At 50.3% G+C, this 18,467-nt stretch overlaps 1 protein-coding gene across 7 annotated transcripts in view; it reads left to right on the top strand.

Annotated features, from left to right (window-relative positions):
* The window catches only part of LOC144754696 (putative oxidoreductase YteT), a 1,220,731-nt gene that overhangs the window by 342,556 nt on the left and 859,708 nt on the right, over window positions 1-18,467 (top strand). For all 7 annotated transcript variants that reach the window (XM_078642823.1, XM_078642828.1, XM_078642827.1 and 4 more), the window contains one exon: window positions 15,290-15,391. In XM_078642823.1, the coding sequence (XP_078498949.1) occupies window positions 15,290-15,391 (102 nt within the window). The remainder of the gene's footprint in view (window positions 1-15,289; window positions 15,392-18,467) is intronic.

The following is an 18,467-nucleotide window of genomic DNA, read 5'->3' as shown; positions in this document are numbered from 1 at the left end:
ATTGTGCTTAGGTACATTCATTAGAAGTCGAGCGGCACAATTCTGAATAATCTGTAGAATCTTAATGGTTCCCTGCAGTGCGCCCAGGTAGACCGCATTGGCGTAGTCCAGCCGCAACAAAATAAGGGCTTGGACCAGTAGACGTCTAGCTTCAAAAGGAAGGAGAGGCAGAATCTTCCTCCAAAGATTAATCAGACCATAACAGTTGGCAGCAACTTTACGCGACTGTACTGAGAAACTAAGATTAGGGTCCAGCCAGACACCCAGACTCTTGATTTGTTTCTTAGGTAAAGGGGGAGGAGGACCAAGACAGCTAGGCCACCAAGGATCTAAATTCGGGGGAGCCGCGTGTCCCAGCATCATAATTTCCGTCTTGGAACCATTAAGTCTAAGAAAAGGCAGATCCATCCATTCGGATACCTTGGCCAGACAAGAGGTCAGGTTCTTGTCACTAGTATCATGTCTGCTGAGAGACACAACCAACTGGGTGTCGTCAGCATAAGTGACCAGTTGGACCCCCCAGGGGAGCACAATGTCCGCAAGGGACCTCATGTAGATGTTAAACATGGTAGGGCTCAAAGAGGATCCCTGGGGAACACCATACTGCAAAGGAGTCTGTTTTGAAAGAACATCTTCTTCAAATACTGCAAAAGATCTATCAGAGAGAAAGCACTGCAACCACTTAAGGGCAGGCCCTGCTACACCCACCTCCCTCAGTCTTTGAATCATGATACGATGATTTACCGTGTCGCAGGCTGCGCTGAGGTCTAACAAAATAATGGCATCAGTGGTCCCTTACAAATAATAATGCTTAATCAATAAAAATAGACAAAGTCGTTGCTATATTTGAAAGCGACATGCCCAGCCGGGCAGAGGTCTTGATATTTACTTTTCAGTCAATGTAAAACATGAATAACACACAATATACAAGACAGGGCACAAGCCTGTACCCAGTCAATCACACAAGAAATATCAGGACAGGGAACAATTAAATGGAACAAACATAAGGGCTTAGGCAAGAGCTTAACGTTCTGTAAACTTGTTAATCGCACAGTTTAGATTATAAAACAGAACAATATGTGCCTACAAAATGATGCGGGCAGCTGCATCAAAGGCTTTTTTTTAGGTTGAGCCTGGGCAGCGCATGCGCTGCTCTGTGGGGCATGCAGTATTCATGTATAGACTTCAAGCTCCGCCTATATTTTTCATTGACTTGTGTCAAAGTGCTTTGTAAATGCTGGCTTCTGATATGTTAATAGGCTTGTTAGTCCCTCCTTAGTACCGCCCTGTCTTCATTTGTAACTGCCCATGAGCACTGGCCCTTTACTTCTGTTGTTACACGGTATGCCTTATTTAGTCTGCCCAGACGTGGGTCCCTTGCTCACTTTGCCACTGAATTCAAGCTTGCCTGGCTGATGAGGGGTGTTACCCCGAAACCGGTCCCAGTATGCTTTTTTACAGTCCAGGGAAGACCTGGCTTGGCAGTTCAGGCTGGACTATTCCCATGAGGAATAGCATCAAGACTGATTTGCACATGGCTGGGTCTGAACTGGGGTGGCGAAGTGAGCTAAAGAACGATGATGGATTCAACCCAGATCTATGACTGTAGGCGAGTGTCTGAACTGTGAAAGCGCTCCTTCAATCATCTCCTTGTGTTTGCTTTGTTTGCGATAAGTTGGCAGGGTATGCCCAGACATGGGTCCCTTGCTCACTTTGCCACTGCATTCAAGCTAGCCGGGCTCATGAGGGGTGTTACCCTAAAACCGTTCCCAGGATGCTTGTTTCCGGTCCAGGGAAGACCTGGCTTGGCAGTTCAGGCGGGACTATTCACATGTGGAATAGCATCAAGACTGATTTGCATGTGGTTGTGTCTGATCTGGGGTGGCGTAGTGAGCGAAAGAACGATGATGGATTCAACCCAGATCTGTTAATGGGGGTGAGTGTCTGAAAAGTTTCAGCGCTCCGTCCATCTTCTGTGTTCGCTTTATTTAGTCTCTAAGCACTATTTTCTTTAATGAGTTTCTCCTACTGCAGACAATGCATGCTTTCCTGCAATATTCATCCGCCATGCACGCTTTCACTTTCCAAGCAGCCCAGGACAATGTCGGCCGCTTCTTTGAAATGAAATAGGTCTCGCATTTACAAGAGTTTGAGCAATTAGCATTGTAAATGACAATGCCTTTTATTTATGTGTTAATTATCAAAACAGATAAAAAAAGGCATTGTCATTTACAATGCCAATAGCTTAAACTCTCACAAATGTGAGACCTATTGCATTGCAAATGCTTGTTTATTTTAGCCAAACGGCACAGCATCGCAGACACCCACTGTGTTCCAAGTTGCCTTCTCCCTCAGGTGCTAACCATCTGCAGGATCCATGCGCTCCATGTTACTCTCTCCGTCTTGTGCTCCCCACTATAATAACCTTGCCCCTGGTCTCCCCTGCCTGATGCTTTCTTCCTTGTGTGCTTTCCCACATGCAAAACAACCCTGCCCCAACACTCTGTGTTGTTGTCTCCCCTGTCCGCTTTTCCACTACCTTCATGCTCCTCATTGCTTGCTCACCCCTTTTGAGCTTCTCCCTTGCCCGCAAACCCATAACCTCATGCTCCATGTTGCGCTCTCCCTTGACCCCCAGCCCCTCCCAAAAAAATACACTACTCGTATCCTGGTTGCTCTTGGCCTCGTACCCCAAACCCCCGAAAACACTTCATGCTCTCAGTTGCCCTTTCTCTCCTGTGTTTCTCCACTGCATCCCCTGCAATCCATGTTGCTGTGTCCATTGCTTCCTTCCCTCTCCCAAGAAAAGACCCTTTAGCTCCCCCATGCTGCTCTATCCTTTCCTACGTTCACCTTCGCACACCCTCAACATAGGCACTGGAAGTAGGAGTGCTACATTACAGCAACATAATTCTGCTGAGATTCAGAAGGGGAATGAGCAATAAAGATGCATGTTTATCTTGTCTCATTCCCTGTGCCTTCAAAGATAAAGGTAAAACGTCAGGCTATGTATTCTGACAAATTGCTGCTTTTTCTATTACCATGGAGATTGGTGTTTACCTCTCTTTCGCTGATTTCAAATTGGGAGGCTGTAGTAAACTAAACTGTTTGTCAGTCTTGATGGTATACATGGAGTATGAAAGGATATGCTGTAGGGTGGAATTTTCTAATACACGAAAAGTAAATGTCCACAAATGAGCTGTACAAATATTCTGTAGTAGGGGATCTCTGTGTATAGTCATAATCTAGTGAATAGTCCCGCCCATGTGCGAGGACCCCGGCAATCAAAAATAATCTCTTTTTTTTTTATTTCAAAGTATTTTATTGAAAATAAAATTTTGCATATACAATACAATACAGTTTGAAACATTTACTTGGCTGTTTGGTTTTAGGTGGAGAAGAAAGAGAAAGAAGAAAGAGGGGGGGGGGGGTTTATTGTTCCAGATGAGCGTCTAGGGCTGCCCACATCTCCTTTCTTGCTGTATGGTTGGCCGGTTGGTGGTTTGCGGTGATGTTGTCTGCCCCCCGCAGGAAGGTCACCCAGTTAAACCAACGTTTGAAAGTGGCTTTTTCAGTGTCCTTCCAGTTACCCAAGATAGTTTTGGCGGCAGTTGTGAGCAGGACATCCACTAGGTCACTGTTTCCTTTCGAGTCAAGCGATGTGTCCATGAAGGCCATGGTGATGCCTGGTAGGCCGCCTGTGGTTTGGCTGCCTGTGAGTGTGTCTATGAATTTGTGTACCCTGCGCCAAAAGACCTTAACCGTGGGGCATTCGTTAATAACGTGTGCTAGATCCCCCCTAGCCTTTTGGCAGTTCCAGCAGGTGTCACTGTCTCTGGCTCCCACTGTCTCTAGTTTGGCTGGTGTCCAGTGTAGTCTATGCAGTAGCCAGTATTTTGTTTGGGCTAGCTGGGGTGTAACTTTGTTCTTTGACGCCGAATTCCATAGTTTGGCTTTTGCTGGCTCGTTCAGTGGTTTCTGGTACTCCCCCTCCCAGAATGCTAGTGTCTTGTTGTTTAGCGTTGTGGTGCGGGGGGTGATAAGTTTATAAATATTCGCTGTTTGGTGTCCCACTTTGTTTAGGTTCTGTGTGTATTGTATTATTGAGGGCCTCTGTTTTGATAAGTTGGCTCTAGTGATTGCTGCTTTGATGCTGAGGAAGGTGTAAAAGTCTATGTTATGTAGCTTGTGTGCCCTCTGTAGGGCCTCGAATGTGAGTGGGTTGTTGTTTAGCTCCAGTTGGGCCGGTACTGTGATGCCTATGCTACACCACCCCACATTCACTAGTGTGTCTCCTTTGTATGTTATTCTGGGGTTGTGCCACAAGGATTCCCATTTGGAGTTTTTGATGCTGACCTCCAGTTCTTTGTCCACCCTGAGCATGGCTGTCCTGGTGTTCCTAATGATTGCATTTTTTGCTTCTGGGTGTCTGCTTGCCCTTAGTGCCATCAGTGAATCTGCCCCCCTAGGATGTTCCTTTCCACATCCAACCACACTGGCGTATAGTCCGGTGTGGGGGAGATCCAGTGTATGCCCTGTTTCGCCAGACATGCCATTTGGAATGCCTTGTAGTTAGTTAGGTTGAGCCCTCCTAGGTCTTTCTTCAGTCTGAGTTTTGAGAGGCTGATTCTGGCTCTTTTCCCCTCCCATAGGAATATGTTGAGCGCCCATAGAGAAACTTGCCTCTACCAGTAAAAGCCTCTGGAATGATAGAGAGGAAGGCATGGACAGACAAGCCCCATAGGCTGCCATTATGTGGCTTAAATAGGATACTGTGCCTTAAAGAGAACTTTCCAGAACTTCTCCCAGTATCCCAGAATGCACAGCAGGTCCCTCGTACTTCCAGTTCTTTTTTCCGGCTCCTGCTAACAGGACCCTGGTGCATTGAGCTCTCCCTTTTTCAAGGGTTTATTGGAATTTTGTGCACTTTTGGATTAAAAGTGTTTTCAGTTTGTGTACTTGGTGTTTCCCTTCACTCCTGTGTATTTGTTCAGGCTTTTTAGGGCTCTAAAATGCCTGCTCTTTTCGACAAGTGCCCAGCATGTGGAAGGAAGAAGGCCAAGTCTGATCCACCCGACGTCTGCATACTCTGTCTCCCTGAAGCACATGTCCCTGAAGATTGTGACATCTGCCAGACCTTCACTACAAGGACCCTGAGGGACAGGGTGAAGATTAGGCTTCAAGGCCTGGAGGAGAGACGACTGCAGGCTGCAGGTGGGTCTGGGCAGGTTGGGAAGGCTCCCTCTGCCTCTGCTGAGGCCTCTGGGGGGCTCCTCAAAGGCAGGAAATCCAGCAAACCGTCCCGGTCTCCGTCGACGTCGATTGCATCGACGAGGACGTCGAGAGGGATGACGACGGTGTGTTCCCCTCCCCGGGGCTCCGGGTCGAGACAGCGTGGAAGGTCGACGTCGAGAGGCCTGGGTAGGCCGCCGTCTAAATCACCGCCGACGGCGTCTTCGTCGTCGACGTCAGCGTCGAGTCATCGACGTCGAAGAAGGACCGACAGGCATCGGCGCACGCCGTCGAAGCGACACCGGCGATCGCCTTCGAGCAGGCGGTCGCCGTCGAGGGGCTCCTCGACGTCGAGGACCGCGAGAAAACGGTCGACGCATAGGAGGAGTCGACGCTCGTCGTCGAGGACCGCCCGTTCGTCATCGAGGTGGCGCCGTTCGGCGTCGAGGAAGACGCACTCGACGTCGAGGAAGCGGCGTTCGATGCCGAAGTCACGGGGTCGACGTTCGACGCCGGAAAGCGACGCTCGACGTCAAGGAGAAAGAGATCGGCGTCTCTGAGGCTTTTCGCCTCTCCTAAGCGGCGCAGAAGGAGTTCTGGCGCCAAAAGCCACACTGGGTCTGGAGAAGGACGCGGGAGGCGTCGTTCACGTACTGGAGGGTCGGGCTCACAGTCCCCTCCCCCGAAGAAGTCACCGGGCTCGGTGTACTCGGTGGTTTATACACCACCTCGGCCTACGACGGCTCCCCCTTTGCCTAAGGAGGACCCTCCCATCAATCCTCCTCTGCCTCCACTTCCTCCAGCGGGACAACCTCCGCCACCGGTCCCACCTCATGGGCTCGCGCCTCGGCCGGAGATGCCTCCTGTCCTACCACCGAGATCGGTGTCCCTGCCTCCGCTCCCTACACCGCCTAAGGGGACTCCAAGACCTAACCCCCAGGATAGGCCACGGAAGACGCCTCCACGGAAACCTGCGGAGCGCCCACGTACTGGGAGATCGCGATCACGTTCCAGGAGGAGGGAACGGTTGCGCAACAGGTCCCGGACAAGGTCTTCAGGGACCAGAGACTATTCCCCGACTTTGTCGGAGTCACCGGAAACAAAGGTTTCACCGATTGATGATCTGGTGTCTTTCCATGACGTCCTTTTACGGGGTGCAGCAAAATTGGGCATCTCGTTGACGGTGCCCACGCCCAAGACATCGGTGATCTTTGAGACGCTGCACCAGAAACATCTGTCTCGGCCATTACTGCCACTGGTACCGGGCCTGGAGGAACCGGCCATGGACCTTTTTCTCACCCCGGCGGTGACTAAGGCGGCCCCCTCGAGACTGCAGAAGAAATACTGGGCTCCCGACTCGGATCCGGCTTTTCTCAGGGTGGAACCCCCTCCAGACTCTGTGATTGTGACGGTGGCTCGTAAACAGCATGCCACCACTCCATTCTCCACAGTTCCGCCAAATAAGGAATCCAGGTGGCTGGATTCGCCTGGGAGAAAGGTTTGTGGGACGTCGGCGACTTCCATGAAGACTGCGAGTGCCACGGCCTTGTTGGGACGCTATGATCGAGCACTCTGGGAATCTCTGCAGCAGTTTGTGGAACATCTGCCGCGTGATAAGCGAGAAGACTTCCAAGAGGTGTTGAATGAGGGGATGTTGGTGGCGAATCAGGTCATCAGTGCCGCAGCCGACTCTTCCCTGCTGGCGGCGCATGGTTTCTGCCATGGAAATTAACCAGCGAAGACACGCCTGGCTCCGCCTCACGTCATTAAAACCGGACGCACAACAAAGGGTTGCCAATCTACCATTCTCTGGCGAAACCCTATTTGGAAAACATGCGGATGACGAAATGGCCCGCATGAAGGCGGAGGCCGAAACGCTCACCGCTGTGGGTTTGGAAAAACCCAAGGAGACCAAGAAGTCGTACCGACCGTTCCAGCGACGGTTCGGTGGACAGGGCAGAGGGCATGGCCAGTCTTCAGGACAACAGCAGCAGCAACAACAGCAGCAGTTCAGAAGACCGTTCCAGAAGCGCCAGAAAGGCAGAGGCGGCCACCAGTCGGCAACAGCGACTAAAGGCCCGGCTGGGTCTAGGCCCTGAGCGCTTACTTCCCCTACATCCGTTACCCACTCCGGTGGGGGGAAGTGTTAAATTTTTTCTGGCAGAGTGGAGAAAAATTGCTCAGGACAAGTGGGTGCTGAATATTGTTTGCAATGGATACAGTCTTCGGTTCACCAGCCCGCCTCCATCAATCCCTCCAGTCAGCTCGCAGTTTCAGCTGCGCGAACTCCAGGCGGAGGCCGATATCCTGTTAAGGAAAAGGGCGATAGAAGACGTACCTCTGTCTCAAAGAGGAAGAGGTCTGTACTCCTGGTTCTTCCTGGTTCGCAAAGAGGACAAGAACGAGTTCAGGCCCATTCTGGATTTGTGACAGGCAAACAAGTGGATTCGCAGAGAAAAGTTTTGCATGCTGTCGTTGCATCAGATTTATCCTCAGCTGCAACGGGGAGACTGGCTGTGTGCCATAGACCTACAGGATGCATACTTCCATGTGCCCATTGCACACAAACACAGGAAGTTCCTGCGATTCCAAGTCGGCGCCAATCATTATCAATACACAGTACTGCCATTCGGACTGAAGTCTGCGCCGAGAACATTCTCAAAGTGCATGGCGGTGGTAGCGGCACACCTGAGGAAGAACAAGGTGTTTGTCTACCCGTACCTGGACGATTGGTTGATCAAGGCCTCCTCCTTCTCGGAAGCGCAAACACACTTCCAGAAGACGTGCGTTCTCTTGAACAGCTGGGGTTGCACATCAACATGTCCAAGTCTGTCCCGACTCCGGTCCAGTGCATACAGTACTTGGTAGCCTCCATCAATACGCTGTCAGCAAGCGTGTCTCCTTCGGAGGAGCGTCGATTATCACTGCTTCGGAATGCTCAGGCTCTTATGACCACTCCATCTACAACAGTGAGGACGGAGTCTTCTCTACTGGAATCGATGGCCTTGTGTATCTTCCTGACACCTCATGCACGACTGCACATGAGACCGCTGCAAGAGTGCTTGGAGGACCAGTGGGATCAGAGGAAAGGATCTTGGGACGACAAGATACGACTGTCTCTGCATGCTCTTCAGTCTCTGAAGTGGTGGTGTTCGGCGGAGAATCTCCTGAGAGGGGTTCCCTTCCACAAGGACATTCCCACACAGACTATCGTGACAGATGCGTCTCTCAACGGTTGGGGGGCGCACTCCGGAGACTTACAGATTCAGGGGACGTGGTCACAGACAGAGTCCACGTACCACATCAATTTCCTGGAACTCAGAGCTGTTCACTTGGCGCTGAAGGCCTTTCTTCTGTCCTTCCAGACCAACTCTCTGCTTGTACAGATGGACAATACGACCACGATGTATTACCTCAATAAGCAGGGGGGCTCGAGATCGCGCACCCTGTCGCAGGAGGCGCAGGCGATCTGGCACTGGCTTCTGGCCAGAGGACTGACGATAACGGCTACCCCTCTACCAGGTGTGCAGAATGTTCAGGCAGACGCACTGAGCAGACTGATTCAGGAAAACCACGAATGGGTCATAAACGACGAAGTACTAGGAGAAGTCTTCGCAAGGTGGGGGACTCCAGACGTAGATCTGTTTGCCACCGCCGAAAACAGCAAATGCCGAGACTTCGCCTCCAGGTACTACCAGCCGGGGACGCTGGGGAATGCGTTATGGATCAACTGGTCGAACAGCTTTCTGTACGCTTTTCCACCCATTCCCCTGATTCCGACGGTTCTCATCAAACTGTCCCAGTCCAGGGCGCGGATGATCCTAATTGCCCCGGAATGGCCCAGACAGTGGTGGTTCACGGACCTGCTTCACCGGTCTCTCCTTCCGCACATACGGCTGCCGTGCAGGCCGGACCTTCTCACGAAGTTCGGGGGACAGATGTTGCACCCCAACCTCTCGTCTTTGAGTTTGGCAGCATGGCTCCTGAGATAGTGCAATATGGCCATTTGAATCTGCCCGAAGATTGCATGGACATACTGAAGGAATCTAAGCGACCTTCCACTCGGACCTCCTATGCTTACAAGTGGAAGAGGTTCTGTATCTGGTGCAAGTCCAAGGACTATGATCCGACGACGTGCAAGGAGGATGTCATCCTTCCTTATCTGCTACATTTGGCGCAGTCTGGCCTTAATGTCCACTCCATTAAGGTTCATCTCGCTGCATTGACTGCCTACAGGAAATGCCCTTCACAGACTTCCTTTTTCCAGATCCCTGTGATCAAAGACTTTCTGGAAGGCTTGAAGAAAGTGTTCCCTCCTGTCAGGCTCCCTTCGCCTTCATGGGAATTGAATGTGGTGCTGTCCAGATTGATGAAGGAGCCTTTTGAACCTATTCATAAGGCTTCGTTGCAGCACCTGTCCTGGAAGGCGGCGTTCCTCGTGGCCATTACATCGGCCCGCAGGGTGAGTGAAATTCAGGCGTTGTGTTGCCAAGAACCTTATACTGTATTTCATGCTGCTAAGGTTGTTATGCGTACTCACCCTAAATTTCTTCCCAAGCTTATTTCTGATTTTCATGTCAACCAGACCATAACTTTGCCTACGTTTTTTCAGAACCCTTCATCTCCAGCGGAAAAGTCGTTACATTCCCTGGATGTTAGGAGGGTGTTGAAATTTTATCTGGATAAAACCAAAGATATTCGTAGGTCAGACCAATTGTTTATCAATTATGGATCGGTCAGGACGGGTCTTGCGACCTCTAAGCAGTCTATCTCTAGGTGTATTGTGTCCGGCATACAATTGTGTTACCAAAAAGCTAATAAGGCCTTAGGGGGTAAACCTAAGGCTCATTCCACCAGGGGCAAAGCTGCCACGGCAGCTCTGCTCCGTAATGTTCCAATTGCAGAAATCTGCAAAGCGGCCACTTGGAAGTCGGTCCATACCTTTGCTAAGCATTACTGCCTGGACACTGATGCCAGGGCAGACGCTCAGGCTTCGCTGCGAAATCTGTTTGCACAATAGTGGTGTTATTTCTATTTTCTCCACCGCCGCTTTGGTGTGGGGATGGGCTTGCCATTCTATTCACTAGATTATGTCTATACACAGAGATTCCCTACTACAGAAGGAGTAGTTTCTGTCCTGTAACTCCAGTTCTGTAGTAGGGGTATCTCTGTTATAGTCATAAGCGCCCTCCCGCCTCCCCGGTGGAGAGAGATGTTCATGAAAGGAATGCTACAGGTCTGGCGTGTTACGCCGTCAAAAAGAACTGAAAGTAAGAGGGACCTGCTGTGCATTCTGGGAGAAGTTCTGGAAAGTTCTCTTAAAGGCACAGTATCCTATTTAAGCCACATAATGGCAGACTATGGGGCTTGTCTGTCCATGCCTTCCTCTCTATCATTCCAGAGGCTTTTACTGGTAGAGGCAAGTTTCTCTATGGGAGAAACTGGGCAGGCTGTGCTGTTTGTGGTTTTTTTTTGGTGGAATTTCTAGTTGAAGTACTGGACAGTGTAGCCTGTGGATATAGGCTGCATTATTTGTCTTTAAATTCTCTCTTAAGTGTCTTTGCAGTTCTGCAATTTTCTGACAACTTAAGAGATTATTTTTGATTGCCGGGGTCCTCGCACATGGGCGGGACTATTCACTAGATTATGACTATAACAGAGATACCCCTACTACAGAACTGGAGTTACAGGACAGAAACTACTCCTTTCAAATTATGTCAGCAGTTAGGACACCACAAATGAAGCACTTTTGTGTCATTCTGAAGTGTGATTATAACTAATCGCTGAAACCCAATTTCCACACATTATCTTTTGTGTGCTATATAGTTGTATCAGTACAACTGCATGTCTATGCAAATTTTGTGTAAAAAGAACAATTGATGGACAGAATGTAGAACAATGTTATACATTCACCCCAGTACAGAGACCTTAATCTATTGTTTTTTGCTCCCCATTTCATTCCAGTTTGAACTCAGCCAAATGCAGATCAGTCTTGACGCTGCTCCCTATGGGAACAGTCTAGCCGGAACTGCAAGGCCAGGTCCTCCCTGGACTGAAAACAAGCATCCTAGGACCGGTTTCGGGCTTTCAGCCCTCATCAGCCAGGATAGCTTGACTCCAGTGGCATGGAGAGCACGGGACCTACGCCTGGGCATACCTGTCCCACTTGAGGTGACATATGCAACAAGCACTGGCGTTGCCAATAGGTCTCGCAGTAGTAAAGTTGGAGCTATTACAATTGCAAATAACAATGCCTTTTATTTTTGTTTTCATTTTAAAAACATAAAGGGCTTTGTCATTTACAAAACCAATAGCTCCAACTTTCCTACTGCGAGGCCTATTGTGCACTGCACAGTGTGGGTGAAAGTGGCACTGCGTGGGTGTGAGTGGCTTTGAGTGAGTGGCGTTGCGTGTGTGAGTGGCGTTGTGTGTGTGCGTGGCGTTGCGTGTGTGAGTGGCGTTGCGTGTGTGAGTGGCGTTGCGTGTGTGAGTGGCGTTGCGTGTGTGAGTGGCGTTGCGTGTGTGAGTGGCGTTGCGTGTGTGAGTGGCGTTGCGTGTGTCTGATTTGTTCGCTCGGAATGAGAGCAGTTGAATATTGGTAGGGTCGGCATCTTGTTGTTTTTCTAATAATTGAAACATCCGGCATAATGAAGACGCAGCATATCTGCAGAGACAGTATCTGCCAAGTCGACTGTACAATCATAATTGTTAAGGATATTAATTGTGTTTGTTTGTTATAATTCGATGTTTTTAATTTTAGATTGGGTGAGTAATGTGCAAGGCCGCCTTGCATGGTGGTATTGTAGAGTATATTTCCTCTTTTGAAACGCAATAATAAAAAAAGAAATTAGTATTCAGGGAAGAATGGGAATTGAACTGCGGCCACAGGAAGCTTCAAAATACATCTACGATAACAAATTGTAACCTACTTATACGCACTAAAACGGCAGAACACCGGGGAGCTTAGAAATATCTGTTCTGAGACAAATTACATAGTACGCATGCCTATTATAAAACGCGTGCGCACACGCGAGGATGGGCACACAGACGGGAAGTAGAAGTCTTGTCTGTTTTCTATGTCGATCGGTTGGGCTTTTGTAGTGACGAAAACGTTGGTTGCGCTGGCAATAATACCGTTTGAAGATGGACGCCATGAAAAAAAGCATTCATTGCCTTCGATGCGCATGCGTGTTTCACTCGGGCGGATTTGCTTCCCATGGCAAGGCCTGGCACTATTAGCTGCGGATCCGCTTGACCTGGGGTAGCTGCAACATGAGGGACCGTACTAGCGAGCTGAGGAAGGTGAGTTTGCGGGAGAGTTGTTCGGTGTTAAAAGCATGGTCGGTTGCGAAAGGGATGCACTTGCAGAACAAAGGCAGACCTTCTGCAAATTGACTGAAAAATTAGCCCGGCCCCCTGTGGGAAGCACGCAGGCCGGAGAAAAGAAATGCACACGGCGGGCAGGGGAGGGGGCGGAGCGGGGGAGAGCGGCATGTGGGTGTGAAGAATTGACTGAAAAATTAGCCCGGCCCCCTGTGGGAAGCACGCAGGCCGGAGAAAAGAAATGCACACGGCGGGCAGGGGAGGGGGCGGAGCGGGGGAGAGCGGCATGTGGGTGTGAAGAAGCCGGGCCTTTGAAGTGAAGCTAAGCTTCACTTCAAAAGGTGTCGGAGGAATGCGGCGGCTGAGGGAACTGATGTGCACGCGCTTTTAAGCTCAATGCACATGCGCATTGAGCTTAAAAGTCACGGGCACTGCAAGGAATCGCCACGATTCCTTGCTTCGTAGTTAAAGGTTGTTTAAGCCGCAATAGGCTCGCAAGCTCGATGCGCATGCGCATCGACAGGCGAGACCTAAAAAGAACAATTGATGGACAGGGCCAAGACTGATTTGATATGGCTGGGTATAAACTGAGGTGGTATGGTGAGCAAAAGAATGATGGCTATAACCCAGATCTCTTTACTGGGGGTGAATGTTTGATTTGCTCTGCAATCCGTCCATCATCTGTGTGTCTTTTGCTTTCTCGCCCTCAGTGTGCCGGGTATGCCCAGACGTTGGTCCCTTGCTCACTTTGTCACTGTGTTCAAGCTAGCATGGCTGATATGGGGTGATGCCCTGAAACCGGTGCCAGGATGTTTGTTTCTGGTCCAGGGAGGAACTGGCTTGGCAGTTCGTGCTGGACTGTTCCCATGAGGCACAGGGTCAAGACTGATGTGCGTATGGCTGGGTCAATGCTGGGGTGGCATTTTGAGGAAAAGAACGATGAATCTAACCCTGATCTCGACTGGGGGTGAATGTTTGATTTGCTCTGCATTCTGTCCATCATCTGTGTCTTTTGCTATGAAAATGTAGTGGCCATTTCAAATGTGCTATGTGTAAGTGACAATGAGCTACCACACCAAGTTTTAGTAATTTATTTGCAACAGTGTGCTCCCAAATTCACCTCCGGGTACATACTACATCCTTACCACTGGCCTGCTGAATGGGCGTGGCTCATTTGTTACATTTGTTCTTTTTGAGACTTTGGATTTTTCAAAATTTCAATGACTTCAGTGAAGTAACATTCATGGCAGCACCCCCACTCTGAAAATTGATCCAGCACTACAACCCTAAACAGCATTGGGAAAGTTAATCGGTCCAAAAGCTAGGTCTGTTGGCTTTGTCAGTGTTTGTTACATGCGGGACTATGCAGAAAACTATTCGAGTGCTATCTTCAGCTCACTTTAAGTGGCGTGAAAGGGTCCAATTGTCAATGACGCAAAATGGTTATGTGTATTTATTTTCGTAGTGAATAGACGCTGCGGTAGATTGTGGCCTACTTTTCATGTCCCTTATCTTTACTTTTGGAGGGTGCTGCAAGCTGTAACCGGTGCACTACAAAACGTTATTGTATTGTTTGGTGCTTCAGACAAAGCAGTGAGCGACCTTTACTGCTCAGTGTGTCTGCTGTTTCCTGTTGCCGTCTGCTCTCAACAACCTCCATGTACCGGGCTAGCGCACTACTGACCTCGTGCGGCCAAGAGAGGAAATGAAAGCCTGTGTAAGCAACGACTAGACTTGCGGTTTTCACGATATCTTTGTCAGAAGAAACTAACACAGAAGGGAAGTTGAAAGAGTACGGCGGCCTAGGAAGCCGAGAAGACAAACATCCTTGCAGAACTAGAACAGCAAAACCAAAAGGCTGGCAAACTGCCACAATACATAATGTGCTTATTACTGTGCGATCCTTTTGTGAGCTCTGAAAATGAGAAATGTTGTAATAAGGGGCTCTATGCACTGTGAGCCTTTTTAGAGTCGCACAGCTTGCTAAAATCACAGGCTTTGCAAAAGAAGTGCAAGTTGCAATGTACAAAGGACATTCTGCGAGTCAAAAATAACAGACATGCAAAATATCTTTGGAAACAAGGTACGGACAGAGAACCAAAAGTAGACCCGGGAAAAAAATTCAAACCAGCCCTGCTCCCTTCCTCCTCGCTCTCTCAACTCCCTCTCCATATGTCACCCTCCTCTAAAGTGTCCCCATCCCCCCCCCGTGCCTGCTTTACTTACCCGGGGAAACAGCAGAAAGTGTCAGAGGTCCCCAAGAGATGGGCGTTGCATTAAAAACAAAGAATAGAAATATGGAGGGCAGCTATCCTTCACAGACACCATACTTGCATTTGCATCCATGTGCAGGGAGTCGCGGTAAGAATCTTAGGACATACATCTCAGTGAGGCGAGTTTGTGAGACTCCTTGCCAATAATGGCGTTGTGTTGAAACTGACTAGTCAACAAGTGTCGCGAGAGGAATTCCCCCAGCTGCTTGAAAATGGTGTGACTGGACTCCGAGGGGGTTCCCAAAGCTGGGATCTGGTTGAGCAAACTGTGGTGTATAATTAACCTCTCCGCTCTAGTGCCGTCCAGTGGCAACCTATGGAGGAAGCTCCTAGGATTTATCTGTTCAATAAAAGTTCATATGTATTCTTGTTTTATATCTAATGCAAAATGAAATCAACCCTGCTTACCTGCTGCATCCGAGTGGTTTCTAAAATCAGCCATGTGTTTGTCCCCCATTCAGGTCCAGGAAGACCTGCCTTGTGTCAACGTTATCCTTGTCGGTGCCGGAAGCCGTGGAAAGTGCTACACATATTTCGCTGTGCATTTCCCCAAACGGATGAAGGTAAAGGATCCCGTATTTCAGCCCGTCAGTGGTTTTTAAACTGCCACCGAATGTGATTATGCTTTTATGCTGTTATCCACATAAATTAATATCAACAGGGAGATTCATTTCATATCAAACATTATTATCTTAAAACATCCAAACTAGAGGTCTGTTACCCAAGTGCGCTGTTGATGGCATCACGTGTGAACAGTGGGTGTAACCACACACTGGTTTGGCCTGGGCGGTGAACTCCACTCCGTTCACGGAGTTTTCCACACTACGCAGAGCACTGAAAACCTCTGCATAGCGGAGGAGTTTTTTCCTGGCTTGCCAACAGCAAATTGGAGAGCGAGGAAAATCCCACGGTAGACCACCTCCCAGCAAGATTTCTCAATGCGGGCTGTTGCGGAGGGTCGCTACCACTCTCATTGAGAAATCTTATACGCGATTTGAGGAAGATGATGCTCCAGTAGAACTTCTACTCGAGCGGCAGAAAGAAGGAGCGCCCTCTTGCACTGTGTGGTGCCATTCTCACTGATTTTACAGCGCAGATCAAACCCAGGCGCTAAGAATCAGAGCGAACGGCGCGACGTAACACACTCCGGCGCTTGCGAAACTCCGATTGCGCGGCAGAGGTTTATTTGTCACTTCACAGAGTTCCACGTACTGTACTCCGCCCAGGCCTACTTTAAATCTAGCATGGGGTGTACATGCAGCACTGTGTATGACCGCGGAACTTCATTCAAAGCGATGTACGTGGCTAATCATATAACTGTTGCACTTTGTATGGTATATCCATTTTTCCCGTGTTCCTTCTTCCCTTCTCACCTCTCTCTCACTGGTTAGAACCACTTTACTCAGTAAAGTGCACTGCACTTACACACTGTAGTCACTCATTTTTCAACATGTGTGATATACTTGACAAAACTGTTCGGACTATGGCGGTCATACACCCTGCTGTTCAGGTCTGATGCTGTCAATGATTGCTGGCTGCTCTTTGACCATTTTAGCCATATTTGAAGTATGTTCAGCCATCTTAAATTTTGCATTGAAAATGATGATGTAGACAAGGCTAACTAAGCCAGTGGCCCGCACCTCTTTGCCTTGCATCAGGCAGTGATGGTAGAGTCAGAGGCGCAACCAGAGACACATTTTGGGGTGGGGGGCTAATTCTTCCAGTGATAGTCAGAGTGGAGATGAAGGGGCTCTAAGAAGGGATGGAAAAATAACAAAGCCTCATTAGCAAGTAAATGTGTTTTTAAAGACCTGTGATGTACTCTGGTGCGGCTGTGTGTGTGCCCGGGATGCTGTCTCAGCCTGGGCTGACACAAACAATGGGGGGGGAGAGGTGGGGGGCCTGAAGCACTTTGAGCCCAATCAGGGCCAGACTGGGAATGGCTGAGCTTTTTGCCAGGGCCGGTTTCGGCAAAAACAGCCCTGTAGCAAAAAACGGCCCCCCAGGGACCCAAAACCGGGCCCGCTCCGGCAGGCCACCGGGTAAATGCCCGTAGCCCGCTAAGGCCATTCTGGCCCTGAGCCCAATGGGCGTTGCGCTCCTGGGTAGAGTGTACTATGAGCTTAAACTGAGCATAAACAGTGTTTCATGCATACATAATGGGGTAATGGGTCAGCCTACTTATGCTATTGGGTATGTTGCACAGTGAGTTGTTGGTTTCAAATGCAAGCTCAGTGCTCCCCTCCCAAACAAAAAAAAAAACACAACTTGAGCCTTCTACAGGCCGGCACAGCCAAGCAAAGCAACTGCTATATAAGGTCTGACACACAGCGACTCCACAATCTGCGGACTACATCCAGGTCCTGGCGCCATTCCAGGCTCATGGTTGAACCACCTGCTCTCCAAAGCTGGCAAGACCCCGTCTCCAGCTCTGCCACACCAGTCCACATAGTGCCCCAGAAAGCCACTTGCTACTGGGACCAGCACGTCATATTGACTTGTGGTGTTCCATATGACCTCGAAGCCTCTGGGTGACCTTTGTCCCTGCCTGCAGGGCCGGTCGCTCCACGCACCGCGCGGCTCCCCCCCGCCCCCCGTGAGTGCCTCGACCCCTGACCCCTCCGATGCTGCCTCGCTCCGCTGAGCGCCTAGATTGCCTGTGATAAGTATCTCGTGCTAGTCTCTTCTTCCTCTTGTTCTAGCTGTGCCCCTGTTTTGCCTGTGATAAGTATCTTGTGCCAGTCTCTTCTTTTTGTACTAGCTGTGCCCCTGTTTTGCCGGTGTTAATATCTTGTACCAGTTCTCAGCTCTGTTCTGCTTGTGCCCCTGTTTACCAGTCTCCTGTTGTCCCCGTTACCCGTGACTGCTTCCGTCGCTTCTCCACCTCCCCGCTTATGCTCCCTTACGGCCCGCCCCCTTTCTTTCTGTAACCCACCTATTTGCCACCCCGCTCCCGCCTCCCAGCTGCTCCGCCCTCCCACTTGGCCACTTATGGAGGTCGCCGCACGGTGGTGAGCTGTGACCTTTGTCCCAGCCTGCAGGGCCGGTCGCTCCACGCAACGCGCGGCTCCCCCCCGCCCCCCCGTGAGTGCCTCGACCCCTGACCCCTCCGCTGCTGCCGCGCTCCGCTGAGCGCCTAGATTGCCTGTGATAAGTATCTCGTGCCAGTCTCTTCTTCCTCTTGTTCTAGCTGTGCCCCTGTTTTGCCTGTGTTAATATCTTGTACCAGTTCTCAGCTCTGTTCTGCTTGTGCCCCTGTTTACCAGTCTCCTGTTACCCGTGACTGCTTCCGTCGCTTCTCCACCTCCCCGCTCCCCGCCGCTGCTCCCTTACGGCCCCGCCCCCTTTCCTTCTGTAACCCACCCATTGGCCACCCCGCTCCCGCCTCCCAGCTGCTCCGCCCTCGCTCCGCCCCCTCCCACTCTCAATTTATGGCAGAGTATGCGCGTACGCGCAGCGGGCGCGCCGATTGTGCGCGTCAAAGGCAAGCCCGTCTGCGCCCGTCCGCACCTGGACTGTGCCCAGCGCCTGGACCCCTGGCCCCCGAGGATGCCAGCCCACACGACGGACTTACGACTCCACCACCGTCAACGCCGGCCGGAACCCCGCCTGCTACCGAGCCACCCCGAAACGCACCCA

This window comes from Lissotriton helveticus, chromosome 5_1 (assembly GCF_964261635.1).
Source record: "Lissotriton helveticus chromosome 5_1, aLisHel1.1, whole genome shotgun sequence".
NCBI classification, from domain to species: Eukaryota; Metazoa; Chordata; class Amphibia; order Caudata; family Salamandridae; genus Lissotriton; species Lissotriton helveticus.
Note: the sequence above shows the minus strand (reverse complement) of the source record. Positions and strands in the feature narration are given on the sequence as shown.